This window comes from Podarcis cretensis (genome assembly GCF_951804945.1).
Source record: "Podarcis cretensis genome assembly, chromosome: 2".
Lineage (NCBI taxonomy): Eukaryota > Metazoa > Chordata > Lepidosauria > Squamata > Lacertidae > Podarcis > Podarcis cretensis.
In genome coordinates this window covers 32,871,167-32,885,470 of record NC_137171.1, presented here as the reverse complement: position 1 = coordinate 32,885,470, position 14,304 = coordinate 32,871,167, and the positions used below count along the sequence as shown (strand labels likewise).

Genomic DNA, 14,304 nt, shown 5'->3' with positions numbered 1-14,304 from the left:
CATTTGTTTGTTTTGAATGCTTTGGCGTCGTCCCAAGTGGGCCATTCTTCAGTGCAGGCTCACAAAGAACCTCTTGGCTTGCCTTTTCTTGTGTCTGATTCTCAGACCTGTGCTTTGTCTTCCCTTTGTTGTTGCCTCATACTGGTGCTCACATTATTAAACACAATGTAATGCTCATTGGTGTGAAAGGACAGAGAGAGACTCTTTTGTGAAAGTACTTTAAATGTGTGTGACAGTAGGAAACCAATGATACCCATGCTCTACAAACTAGCCCTAATGAGTCACTCAAACCTGAAAACCCAGGATGTCTTTCTTTCTTTGCATTTTACAAATTGTAGAAAGAAAATGGTGCTATCTATCTGTATTGTTTACTGGTATAAAGTCAAGATTTTATTTTTGGACAGGATGCTGTCTGTCGCAGCTGGAAAACTCTCAGTGGGAACAATTTAACCATTTTCCACTTTGCTTTTAAAAAATGCCACTCACTAAAAAAAAAAAAGACTAATAAAACCACTTGTTTAAATGTCAGTGTTACTCCCATGCACATCACTTTGAACTCAATATTCTCTGGACAGTTTGTAAATCCAGCTGCTTAGTAAGAGCTGCATCCCTGACCGCTTATCCACTTGATGAAGGCTTGGGAGAGCATTCGACCCCCTATTTGTGAAACGTTATGCCATTCAAAATGATATATAAATGCCAACACTGTTAGACAGCTGGTTACAGCTGCCACACCAGATCACTTCAGAACATCATTCTACAGAATCCAAAGAAGAATAGGAATACGTTTTGCCCGCTTTGGGCTATGTCCTGCCTAAATTGTGAATAAAAGGGTCTCTCAGTTGGCATGTTTACTCAGTGGGGTTGCCAGTCACTATGAGGTCAATATAGTGGTCGTATGAGCCTTATTGCTCTGACATACTATGCACACTGGACAGTATCCAGTAATCCTTTGTCATGTTCCCTCCTTCCTTCTGGTGTGAAAGAGAGCTAGAGCTGTATCTAATCTACCAAGATGAGAGGGAAGACTGAAATTACCTTAATACTACCAGCTCTCTATTACTATTGGCATAAAATGAGGTCTGAATCACCACCACTCTGTGTAACCTGACAATGGTACACAAAAGATGCTTTGCCATTTATATCCTGGATTCTGGTTTCTGATCAAATCAATGTGACTCCATAATCAACCAATAGTTCATTCCTTGTTTTTTACTGAGCCCTCCAAAGCAGCTTGATTTAGAACCTGTTTCACCCCCTCTCCACCCTTGCTGGTGCCTGTTGTTTTACTATAGGCCTTCTTGTCATTATCTCCTTATTTTCTTGCTTTTTTTTTGCCTACCATTTTCCTCCCTCCTTCCCCCACCCCATACACACACACCCCATTGATACCCTCGATGTCAGGATGTTGTCTTAATCTTTCCAGTATCTTCCTTACTAATTGAGCATTCTTCTTGTTCTTGACCCAGTCACTGTATTGTAGCAGTATTGGTGGTGTGGTGTCATTTTGTGTGATGATTCATCACCTAGACTTGAACAGATGTCTGTATTTCCCAAGATGTTGGTACCTCTCAAATATTTCCTAGAACAAATAATGCTGTTGCATAGGGGGGCACGGATGTCAGGTCTAGAATGAGACATTTTAAGTACTGTACCAAAACTTACAATCAGAAATGTGGCTTCTTTATAACACCAGCAAAAAGAAATAATACTTTTATTTTCAAAAGAGGAAAATGTTCCCTGCCCACCTAAACTCAGCAGCTTTTAATTTAAAGCCCACAGGAAGCATGGTGTGACTGTTTGTGGTTCATTTTAAGGTAAAAGCTGTAATTTCCAGTAATATGCATGACAGCATGCCAAGCATGGGGAAGCTGGTGGTGAGCAGGATTTTGAAACAGGGCTGACATGTTTAATAAAGTTATTGGCAGATACCAAAATGTTTATATCAATTATGTTACGGATTTATCAATCTAATGCACAATTTAAAAATTGGCTAAACTACTGAAAAGTAATCTGTGATTTTATTTTATTTTTGACTTAACCAGATAAGAATTTTAGGAGAAAGCCTTACCAAAAATAAGGTGAAGACAGATATTATCAATTATAGGAGCAGGTTTGGAGGCACCTTCTCATTCAGTCCAAAGACGTAGCTTTTTTTGCTCCAGAGCTGAACTCTGGTTCAGCAAACCTGGCTATGGCCAGTGCCTGCATCATCGTCAGACATTTCCACTCTTTGTCCAACCTTTCCTTCCCTAATATGGCAAAGAATTAATATAAAAACAAGTAGATGGATATGTGGCACTTAATTTTTTTGAGAAGGCCTAAATCAGCTAAATCATGAGGGAGGGACAAGACGGATGGTGCTCCAGTGTTCAGCTTGATAGACTGCATACCTCTCAAGCAAATGTGAAGCTGAGAGGAAGCTGAGCTCATGTCAGAGGTGAAGAACCAGCTGAGCCATCTCTTTAAATATTACATCTGTCTTCACCCACAATATACAGAATGGAAAATGGGCAGCCCTGCTTGTAAGGTTATGCTGCCACATGCTTTGTTGCTATGCAGGTAACATTCTACAATCTCTGTGAAAATCCCTGCTATATGTTAACAGCCTCTTTTGTTACCGTGTGGAGTTTTGAATTAATCTGCCAGTCATAGCTGAACCCTTGGATTCCAGTGTAATTATTCATAAATAAATCCTCCCAAATAAAAGGCAGAAATTGTGACATTTTTTTCATGCCTGAATGTGAATTATGGATAAGTATTGAACAAAAAGAGATCAGCAAATTATAATGGGGTTTCTCTTTGAAATTATAACTTGGTTCATAGCCAGGGCCCCAGTTCAAACCTTAATTGTATTCAAACATTTTAGTTAATTTCCTCTTCATAGTTTTGCATAATGCCATCGAGATATCTCAAGTTTTTAATGGATATTTATGCAGAATGTAAGAGCTCTGATGAAAGTTGTGAGTCAGTCAGATACCAACCTGTGTAGCTTTTGTTGTTGTTGTTGTTTTTTAAGAGATGCTAAATAAATTCAGCAACAAAATTCACTTTTTAATATTATGCCATGGCATTCAGGGTCAGATTATCTATAGACTGGCAGCTCCTAATGCAAAAAATATCAATTCAGCCTCTTTATTTCAAAGTACTGGAGCAAATGTTTGGGATCACTTCACCAAACCTCGCAGGATAAGTTGCTCCATTATTAGTCTTCTCCCTGATGCTCAAACTTTGTGGGATGGGGATATTGGAAGTCATATAATGATACAGCTAATCACTTACCCAGGTGGATGATCATTTCACATGTAAGAGGCACAGGCCCATGTCCTCTCCACTGCACACCTAAAGTACTTTGTCTTAGGTTTTCCTTGTGTGATTCTTCCCTCTCAAAATAGGGAAATGTTCCCCAAATTGAGCCCTCAGGCATAATGGGCCTGTGCTACACATTTCTTTAGGTCAGGAGTGGCTAACCTCTGTCCCTCTGGATGTTGTTAAACTCCAACTCCCACAGGCAGCTATTGGCTGTGCCAGCTGGGGCAGATGGGAGCTGGAATCCAGCAGCATCTGGAGAGCAAAAGATTCCCCACACCCTGCTTTAGGTGCATGGGTGAAGGGAAGAGGCATGTGCCTGCACCTCCACCATACAAAACGACTGGCCAGCTGCATAAATGGCTAAGAAGATTGCAATTTTGACTATCTGAGAATCAAATTGTATACATACTCCCTGCAAAAAATGTGATCTAAAAATTAGCTTTCCCTCAAGATCACGAATACGCATACTTCACCCTCCCCAAATTTCTGTTCAGACCAATATATGAAATCCCCTTTTTTGTGTTCAGAGTAGCTAAACACCACGGCATTCAATTCTCTTGGCTCAATAATTTTCATAACCAGTTGATCATCAAATTATGGTCATAATATTACACTCTGACATCTTCAAGACAGTCCTTTTCATTTTATGGTACATTATAATGCCTTTTTGAAAATTGCCCTGAATTATAGACTCAGACTTGGCATTTCCTTGTTAGAGATTAGGTGAGTAAATGAGTTTATCTGCAGGAACATTCAGGCCTGAAGAGTAAGTGTCATCCCTGATGCAGCCAAACATAGAAGACTAACAGGGACATTTGCACTTTGGCAATCACACACAAATGAGAAGATCATTTATTTCCGAGACAGAAATTCTGACTGAGCAATCACTTGCATTATTTCATAAATTGTTTTCATAGCTCTGACAACTTTGGGGTTGTTCCCCCCACCCTCCATTTCCCTACCTTGTATTTCAAAATGCAGTTATATGAGTTCATGTCTGCTATTTCAAACAGTCCATTATTCCCCTTTTAACTTTCTTCCCCACTGCCTCTTTACATTTTCCCCTTATATCACAGTCTATTGCTTGCCCAGTCAGTATCTACTAGTATCTTTTTATACTATCCTCTCTGCCTGGACTCCCATGTTACTTTCTTTCTTTCTTACTTACTTAACCAAACCTTTGTTAGGCATTACAAATATAGGCCATCATAAAACATTCATATATAACATTTCAAAATATATACAAATAAACAGCCATGTAGAATATGTAATAACGAGGACTCCCCTGTTACCTTTTTTAAACACTCACCCTTATATATTATGCTGAACTCACAGCTAAGTAGTTAAGCTTTACATGCCCAATGTAAACTGGGCACTGTATTGCGATAGAACACATATCCTATTGGCAAGCAAACATTCCTTCACATTTAGGCACACTCTCAAAATATAGAGGGAAGTCCTTAAAATATCGAATTACAGTGCTTTGCTATTCTCTGTCAAAAACCACTGAATACTGTTTCCAACCTGCCTCAAGTCTTTTCCAAGCTCCCTTTTCAGTGGAGATTGAATGCCCCATTTAAGCACGCTTTTATGCACTGTTAATACAGGCCTTATAATTATAGCTCACATACTTGCAATTCTGATTGAAAGTTCTTGTTTTCTTTTATATAAATTAAGAGTGTTGTTGTGTAATAATAGATATTTAAACAGTGAACACTAAACATTATGTTGGAACCTGAAATGATTCCATGCCATACTCACCTTATCTCTAATCCTGAAAGCCTGGCTGTTGTGCATGGTTTATTGTAGCTGCTGGTACAGATAGATAATCCTGTAGTCTTGCTATGCATTAATGATGGTTAACATACAATCCCCTTTACCACACCCCATTCGTTGCTGAAAACCTAATCATTATGAATTTGATTGAATGTATCAATTTCGATTTTTGAAAGCCAATGCTGAACTGGTCTTAAGACAGGGAGAAATTACCTGATCTGCTTCTCCACTCTTTTCCTTTTCAGAGGCACAGTGTAAACCCTACTACTCTGATTACTCTCGCTTCCGACTTCTGATTCATCAAATGTGCACCACCCATTACCTGGATTTATTCATCACAGGTGTGATTGGGCTCAATGTCATCACCATGGCTATGGAGCACTACCAGCAGCCAAAGGTAGGACAAGAAAAGTATTTGTAGATGCTGTGGGTGGTTTGCAAACATTGTTGTAGCCTTGATAAGGAATTGGCATTGCACCCATTAACATGGAAAACAAGAATGAAACAGAAATAAATATGCATTGGCCATTCTACCGTGCTGAATGGGAGATGATGGTAATATAGGGATCTAGTTTTTACTGAGTGAGAGTAGTGTTTGCACCAGCTAAAGAACTGTAGTTGATAGCAGTCATTCAAATCATCATAAACAACACAGAAAGAAACCAAAATAAAGCAGTTGCATACAAGGATTATCTTTACAGCCCATAGCATTGGCTTTAACAAAAATATTTATATTTTTTGCTGCAACTACTGCTAACTCAGTAAAACACTCAGGGTGTTCTTGTTATAAGCCAACGAGTAAGCAACTCTGCATTAGCTGAGGTGCAAAGTATCTTCCCTAAGGTACCCATATAGCATTTTGGAGTTGATAGCAACAGCAGGGTTGTACTTCCTGAAATACTTCTGTATGTGCTCAACACCAAATCCTACCCTAGGATTTTACTCAGAGTAAACCCATTGAAATTAATAGACCTAACTTAATCATCTTTTTAGGGACGCAGGTGGCGCTGTGGGTTAAAGCCTCAGCGCCTAGGACTTGCCGATCGAAAGGTCGGCGGTTCGAATCCCTGCGGCGGGGTGCGCTCCCGCTGCTCGGTCCCAGCGCCTGCCAACCTAGCAGTTCGAAAGCACCTCCGGGTGCAAGTAGATAAATAGGGACCGCTTACCAGCGGGAAGGTAAACGGCGTTTCCGTGTGCGGCTCTGGCTCGCCAGAGCAGCGATGTCACGCTGGCCACGTGACCCGGAAGTGTCTCCGGACAGCGCTGGCCCCTGGCCTCTTAAGTGAGATGGGCGCACAACCCCAGAGTCTGTCAAGACTGGCCCGTACGGGCAGGGGTACCTTTACCTTTACCTTTAATCATCTTTTTAATGTCTGATCTGAGTAAAACATAGCTGATTACCACCCTGATTTTATGACCTTCCTCTAATCAAGCAACATTAGCTGTTGTTGCATTGCAAAGCCAAGAGAGATTGTTTGGAAAGTGAGCATATGGTCCAATCTCTCAATTGAATCAAGATGTGAAATTATTTACTACCTCTTTGCTAGGTCAAGTAGCTTTTCAGAAGATACAGAAAGAACTGCCTGTTTTTATTTCCAAAAGAGTAATTCATAATCTTCATCAGGCTTTTGAATTTTATATTCCCCTGTTAGAATGAGAGGTGCTAATCAGGGAGATGCTTTCTTTGGATGCTGCAGAAGGCACTCAGTGGCAGACATTCCTTGAGAGTTGTTTTTACTATGATAGGATTTAGATCTGTTTCTAAGAACCACTGCAAGGTGCTTTATCATCATGCCTAAGGCTATGGTGGAAGCCAATGGTTTATAACTGTTTCTTTGTACAATACAGCGGGGCAGGATTGCTCCATCTTGTCTCTCATGCTTTCATTAGAACTGTTCACCATTAAGGGCTATCCAATTTGGATAAAACCAAAGGAGTTCAAAGTAGGGATATGGGAGAAATTTGGTTCAATTTACAAATTTAATGTGAGCCTGCCTAATTCACACTTCGTGAAACAATGGATGAACCAAAATCCTTCAGAACTCACCCATCTTTGAATTTTGTAACCAAAAGATGTGCATATTACGAGGAAGTACACAGAGAAATCCACATATTAGTGAATAGCATATGAAAATTCATTACATAAATCACATACAAAAATGTGTTATATTAGGGGAAACTGGGAAAACGGGGCATATTGCAGAAAATTGCATACAAAAATGTAAATATTAGTGGTGTGATCTCTTAGAGTGATCAAATGAAACTTTAACACATGGCATGAGGAAAGTCTGTAATTTTATCAGGACAAGTTATTTGTTGTTTACTGTTATAACAATTGTTTTCTCAAAATTTATCTTCTGTCCCATGAAAATAAATAAAACAGTATAAAAATGTAAATATTAGGAAAAACACACTGGAAAGCTGGTGAATTTTCATGAGGACTTAAAACTGGGAATGTTAAAACTGGGAGAACCTGAAATGGACTGATTTGGCCATTCCTAGGTTTCTGAACATTGAAAGCTGTATGTAAATTACAGGAACCCCAGGCCCTCTTGCATTTTACAATTCGGAGAAAGAACATAATGAACTTTGTTTCCCAAATCTTCAATTACGTCATCCACTTACAATACAGTGTCTATCCAAACAACCAAAGGGGAACGTTAACAGTGCTTTTCTTTCTAGAAAAATAGGTGTCAGTATGTACCATGAAGTTGTTATAGTAAGTGGCACACTTTTTAACAACAACAAAAAAGAGGTACCAGTACTGCGTCCCCTTGAGTACTCCCTCAAAAAAAAAGCATCAGTGTTGACTCAGTTTGTGGGTCTTCTGACACTTAGATTTTTTTTCTCCCTGGCAAACTTATTTCTGTGGGAAATTCTCTCCCAAGGGATGCTTTGTTAATCTTTTTTAAAACTATACTGAAGCTGGCCTTCTAGATCACAAAGAGGCTTTATCCCTTACTTTTAATTGCTGCCAAGATAAAATTGGCAGAGATGTGGAGATTATATGCTTTGTCTACTCCTGAGCACTGATTCTGTCAGATTCAGTGGCAGGGAAAGCACACACATCAACTTAAAGTTTCCCAAAGAAGGGCTAAACCCAATGACCTTTTAGTTGCGCTGATGCTCTTTCTGTCATTTCCTGGTAGCAAGGACTAAAAAAAAGAGAGAGAGAGAGAGAACTCGGCAAGTACCAGGGGAAAAATTGTTTCTTAAAGTGTCATTATAGGAAACATGACATTCCTGTTCACTATGGCAGTCAGTTTTGGCACCATCTTTTTGGACATGGCTTTCTTAGCAATTACTGTCTTCTTATCTCTTTTTAGCTCTTACTGTACAGGCCACACAAGCACATAAGTGTGTGAATGTTTATCCTGACAGCTTACCTGCTTTCTTTTCTTCCTTCCCTACATGTTCTCCTTTTTGGAAGCAAAATACAAGGGAATAGCTAGCAAACCATGTCCTGTTTTTTCAGCTTTCCACATGCACCTGACCGACCCCGTTGGAGAAAGAACGTTGATCTAGAGAAACACCCTTGCAATTCTTGGGTGGTTCATGTGCATTGTGAAACAATTCGCATATGTGACACAAAAGCTGTTTTGTAAACTGCTTAGGGGAATACAGTGGTACCTCGGGTTACATACGCTTCAGGTTACAGACTCCGCTAACCCAGAAATAGTACCTCGGGTTAAAAACTTTGCTTCAGGATGAGAACAGAAATCGTGCTCCGGCGGCGCGGCAGCAGCATGAGGCCCCATTAGCTAAAGTGGTGCTTCAGGTTAAGAACAGTTTCAAGTTAAGAACAGACATCCAAAACGAATTAAGTTCTTAACCTGAGGTACCACTGATTAGTTAAATAAATAAATAAATGAAGACATACAGTGGTACCTCGGGTTACAAACGCTTCAGGTTACAGACTCCGCTAACCCAGAAGTAGTACCTCAGGTTAAGAACTTTACCTCAGTATGAGAACAGAAATTGTGCAGCAGCAGGAGGCGGCCCCATTAGCTAAAGTGGTACCTCAGGTTAAGAATGGTTTCAGGTTAAGAACGGACGTCCAGAACAAATTAAGTTCGTAACCCGAGGTGCCACTGTAGAATCGTAGATGGTCTCTCGGGTCATTTAGCCTTACCTTCTGCTAATGCAGGAAATCTGCAGATACAGCATCCCTGGTTGGTTGACCATCCAGCCTCTGCTGTAATGTAGGCATGTCTGCCGCCCTCCAAATCAGTGTATTTTGCTTGTTTGACAGTCTCCCCTCTCCTCCTTCCATGTGGTGTTCTGCGTGTTCTCTTGGCCCTCCTTTAAGTGGATTTGAAGGAGGAGGAGAAGGGGGGAGCCCCACTGCACTAGTGCAGGCATCCCCAAACTTGGCCCTCCAGATGTTTTGGGACTACAATTCCCATCATCCCTGACCACTGGTCCTGTTAGCTAGGGATGATGGGAGTTGTAGTCCCAAAACTTCTGGAGGGCCGAGTTTGGGGATGCCTGCACTAGTGGGCGTACTTGCATTGGCTTCCACTAGTGGAATAAGTTTGTTGAATCTGGCCCTTAGATTTTATCACGGTCTCCCAGAGCAATTCGTGGAAAGGTGACTAAGAGAGCAAAGAAAATCAAGCAGCACAACATGAAAAACAAAACAGTGTTTGAGGCCATTTATTTTAGAAGACGATGAGTAAAGAGGGGAAGGGTGCATTGATTTTAATGCAAAGAGATTGGAAGAGGCAAATGAGAGGGCTGGAAGGGACTTCCAGAGCTGTCAGTTTTATCTCTTTTAACTCAGAATAAGTTTTAACTATAGCAATAGGCCATAAAATTTAGTCATCCTCCACTGATTACCCTGCATACCAGTGAATCTCTGGCCTGAGCAGCCAAATTATTATAAGGGAACTTTGCTGGATGTCAGTTTCCGCATTTCCATTTCAAAGTGCTGCTTTAGATTTTCAAAGCCCTAAATGTCTTTGAATGGCAGCCCTCATTCCCCCTGAAATGAGGCATGTGCCAATGAACTTCTGCTTTTGGTGCATACTGAAAACTTCTCTTTTCACCGAAAAGAGAAGTTGCTGTTGGGGTTGTGTTTTATTGTATCTTATTGCACTCTGGGAAGTTTGAACAGTATTTAATGCTGTTTTGTTCTGGAGGCATCGCCCGCCTTTTACTCTTCTGTGTATCACTTTGAGGGAATGCCCCTTTAACATGAGCAACACCGGCTGTGGTGGTGAAAGAAGAAGAAAAGCCCAATTAACCCCCCCCTCAAAGGAACTAAAATACCATTAGGCAGAAATGGTGGTGAATCTGGGTAATCTGAGCACCATATGAATGCTGCAGGAACTACAACAAAATATGATAAAATCAAAGCAATTTTAAAACTACAATTAAACACTTAAGTTAGAATTGGAAGATCTCAGTAACACAAGTAGGCAGTTCAGTCTGCATGTAAAGTGGCAGATAAGAGAGAAGATATGAAGATATATCAAAATGGCTGGTATCCTTAACAGGAGACTACCAAATTCCGCCCCGCAAAAGGCTGGAAAAGGCACTTGGGGTTTGGAACTCTCTCTCACACACAAACACTAATTCCATGTGTCAGCAGATTCCCTGAAAAGGAGGGGTTATTTAAGAAACTGAGAATAATAATATTAATAATAAATGATCTATAGATCAAATCCTGAAATCTTTCAAATCTTACTGCATTAGATCTGTCGGCAGCCTGAGGGATTTAATATGCAGCTGGACCAAAACCCAGTTGCCTCTCTTTATTTCTGCTGTGGTGACTCAGCATTTTGGCAAGGCAGCAGGTCCCCGATATATTAGCATGCCAAACTCCTGTATTTAGGATCGCATTCAAATTATAATGGCAAACCGCTTGCAATGATCTGCCAAATCACTTGCTTATGATAGCTCGATGGAAATGGCTGCCAATTAGCGTAGCGTTGCTTATTTTTGTTCCCTACTACTTTGAAAAGCCAAGGAATAAATGCAAGACGAAAGCAAAGGTGAATCAGCCAATGTAGCCAAATAGTACTTGAATGTGTAATGTGAAACAATTAAAAAGAAATCAGCGGGAGAAAACGCCATGTTTAAGGTGGCAGTGCATGACCCACGTGACAGGAGCATCTTGTAAATACTGTGGGAAGCTTGTTATATGATCCAATTACCTCATGTTAATGTTAAGATGTGTTCTGAACTATAGCATTGCTCAGTGGCATGTACTGATTATGAACCAGAGGAGCACGTTAGCTTTTGCTTTTCACACAGTTAGTTTTATTAATTCTATCAGCCAGTCTTGCTACGCATTTCTTTAATTCCATGTGCCTTTGATGTGCCTTGCTGCCTGCCCTCCTGGTTGTCTTTCAGGACTGTGTTCTAGATTCTGCCCACTCCCAGCCCAGATCTTTTCAAGTCAGCTGAGGCTATGGCAGGTGACCTGGGGGGGGGGGTGCAGGGCTTAGTACTAAGGTTTTGGTTTTAATTGTATTTTATGGTTTTTGTATATCTTATAGATACGTTTGCCACAATCCCAAAATAATGTTATATTATCAAATATTGCCCAGTGTAGATCCGTATCTCCAGTTGCAAGCATGGAAGTGTATATTCCTCAGATGTGTTAAATAATGCAACATGTGAAACGCTGCATGTGCTCCAAAGAACAAAATCACATTTTCTCTCGTGCAGCACTGATACCACGATCCAGGATGCCTTCCTCTGAAATAGTATGAAATCAATCCAGCTGTACAGGATCTGAGCAGAGATAGTATGAAATCCTATCCAGCTGCAAATCATTTCTGTTATACAGGTTTCATGAAAAATAGGAGAGCCTGGTTTTGTCACTGCCACTTGGAAAGCCAGCAGCAGTTTAAATGTTAACACTGTGCAGGAGTTGTGATTGCCTGCGTTCCTGCCCCTTCTTCATTTTGCCTTTTCAGATTAAAATAATAATAATGGCTCCTGTTGAAAGCAGGAAGGCCAATAACTGCAGGGAGCAAAATCCTCCTTAAGATATTGCAATAACCTGTGTGAGTTGTCTCCACATTACAGGTTCTTGATGAAGCTCTGAAGATTTGCAATTACATCTTCACGGTCATCTTTGTCATGGAATCTGTTTTCAAGCTGATTGCATTTGGGTTTCGTCGGTTCTTTCAAGACAGGTAAGTCCTAAAGAATTTTAGGTTTTGCATTTTCTGTTCTAGTCAGTGATATATCCAGACTTGACTAACTCTATAATAGTATATATAATGGTTTTTAAATTGTTTGACGTGTTTCATCACAAAAAATTGCTTGAGGTGGTGCATTGGTTCATGAGTCAGTTCCAGAATAACTGAAATGACTGTAATCCTTTTGTCACCACTGCAAATATTTTAGCAGTTTTTTCTGCTTGGTTTTTGTGTCACTTTCAGGTGGAACCAATTAGACCTGGCAATAGTGCTGTTGTCCATCATGGGGATCACGCTGGAAGAGATTGAGGTGAATGCCTCACTGCCTATCAACCCCACCATTATCCGCATCATGAGGGTCCTGAGGATTGCTCGAGGTCAGTCTCGCCTTACTCCTGGGGCATTCCAGCCACACAGTTTCTGTTCCCAGTGGAACTGCTAATTCCCGGCATTGTAAGGTTTCCTATGCAGCACAGCTATACTTCCAATCATAAACTGCCTAGCTAATAGACACCTCAATGTACTTTGTCCTGCAAGTCGTTTTGGGTTGGGTTATATCACACTCCCCACCCCCCAAGGAGTTCAATGTGATGTTCAAGGTTTGAATCTCCCCAATTTTGTCAACGCAACAACACTTTGTGCTGAGAGAGTGAGTGCAGCTGCCCCAAGGTCACCAAGTGGCCTCTGTGACTGTGGGGGGAGTTGAACATGGATCATTCTAGTCCTAGACTGACAGTCTTGTGTTTACTCAGAAGTAGCTTTCCATCACTGCTATGACCAGTTAGTTGTGTGGCAGGCATTACATACAGAGAAGGACCAGAATTGCTTGGTCTTCAGGCACTTTAGATGAACCTCTGCCGTCTATATTCCCAGTAGGGTGGTGATACCAACTCCAAGCAACAAAGCACTAAAGGGTTTTGTTACAGAATGACTGGAGCTGGTGGCATTAGTTCTTAGCTTAGTTCTGAAGGTTATGAGTTCATGTTATTTCTTATCCAATCTTCTTGTGATGGAAATCAATGGGGATACACTTGGCTTCTTAATTCTTTAGCTTGAAGCTGAATTCTGTCATCAGTATATCAGATAGATTTCTGACCTTTCCAAACCAGTTTACTTTACTCAGCAGCGGTAGTCACCACCAGGAGAAAAGGTCACTCTTGTATTCCTGCCACAGTGTCAGCAGCACCCAATTTAGTGAGTGAAGGAGATGGCCATGATGTTCACAGGTTTTTCTACTTGTTACGAACATCCTGACAACAACAGAGCACTTCATTATAATGCGGCCTTGCATTTTCACCTCTAGTGAAGGATGCTTGCCACATCACTTGGGGAGCCTGATATGCTTTCTGAAATATTTATTTCCTTTTCACATGCCGATTGTGTGACAATAATGCAGAGGACATTTCATTTTCTGCAGTGTTGAAACTGCTGAAGATGGCTGTAGGGATGAGAGCTCTGCTGGACACAGTGATGCAAGCACTGCCTCAGGTAACCTTTGTGTCTTTATCATAAAGACCTCTGCTGAGTTGCCCTCATTTTCTAATTTCCTGGAGAAATCTGTGTTGTTGTTGTTGTTTTGACATATCTCCCTTATGTGTGTTTTCTCTGTGCTTAGCACAACCTTTACTATGAATTTAGTAAGTGTTAATTCTAATGGTTGGGGGATCTCCAGACTGGGCAAGATGCTTTATCACAGTTCCTCAAATCTCAGTTTAGTTTAGCTTATCCTCTGCTCAGCCTCATTCTTCACATGCTGCCTTTCATATGTTTGGAGCAAAGAAGAATGCTGCTGGATCAGGCCAAGGACCCATCTAATCCAGCACTCTGTTCTCACAATGGCCAACCAGCATGGGAAGCCCACAAGCAGGACATGAATGCTTCTTCCTCTCAGTCATGGGATTTATTTTTATTTTATTTTTTAAAGCTAAATACATGTTTTGACAGCTGTGTGCATACACCTCAAAACAAACCCGTAACTCAATGCAATGAGCAGTGGCAGAAAGGAGTAAGAGAGGAAACTTCCCCTCTGTAGGATTGTAAAATGGCTGGGGTTGTGCACGGT

At 40.8% G+C, this 14,304-nt stretch overlaps 1 protein-coding gene across 13 annotated transcripts in view; it reads left to right on the top strand.

Moving 5' to 3' along the window:
• CACNA1G (calcium voltage-gated channel subunit alpha1 G) overlaps window positions 1–14,304 on the top strand; it is a 331,245-nt gene that overhangs the window by 293,958 nt on the left and 22,983 nt on the right. For all 13 annotated transcript variants that reach the window (XM_079967360.1, XM_079967362.1, XM_079967356.1 and 10 more), the window contains 4 exons: window positions 5,334–5,485; window positions 12,127–12,236; window positions 12,486–12,619; window positions 13,660–13,730. In XM_079967360.1, the coding sequence (XP_079823486.1) occupies window positions 5,334–5,485; window positions 12,127–12,236; window positions 12,486–12,619; window positions 13,660–13,730 (467 nt within the window). The remainder of the gene's footprint in view (window positions 1–5,333; window positions 5,486–12,126; window positions 12,237–12,485; window positions 12,620–13,659; window positions 13,731–14,304) is intronic.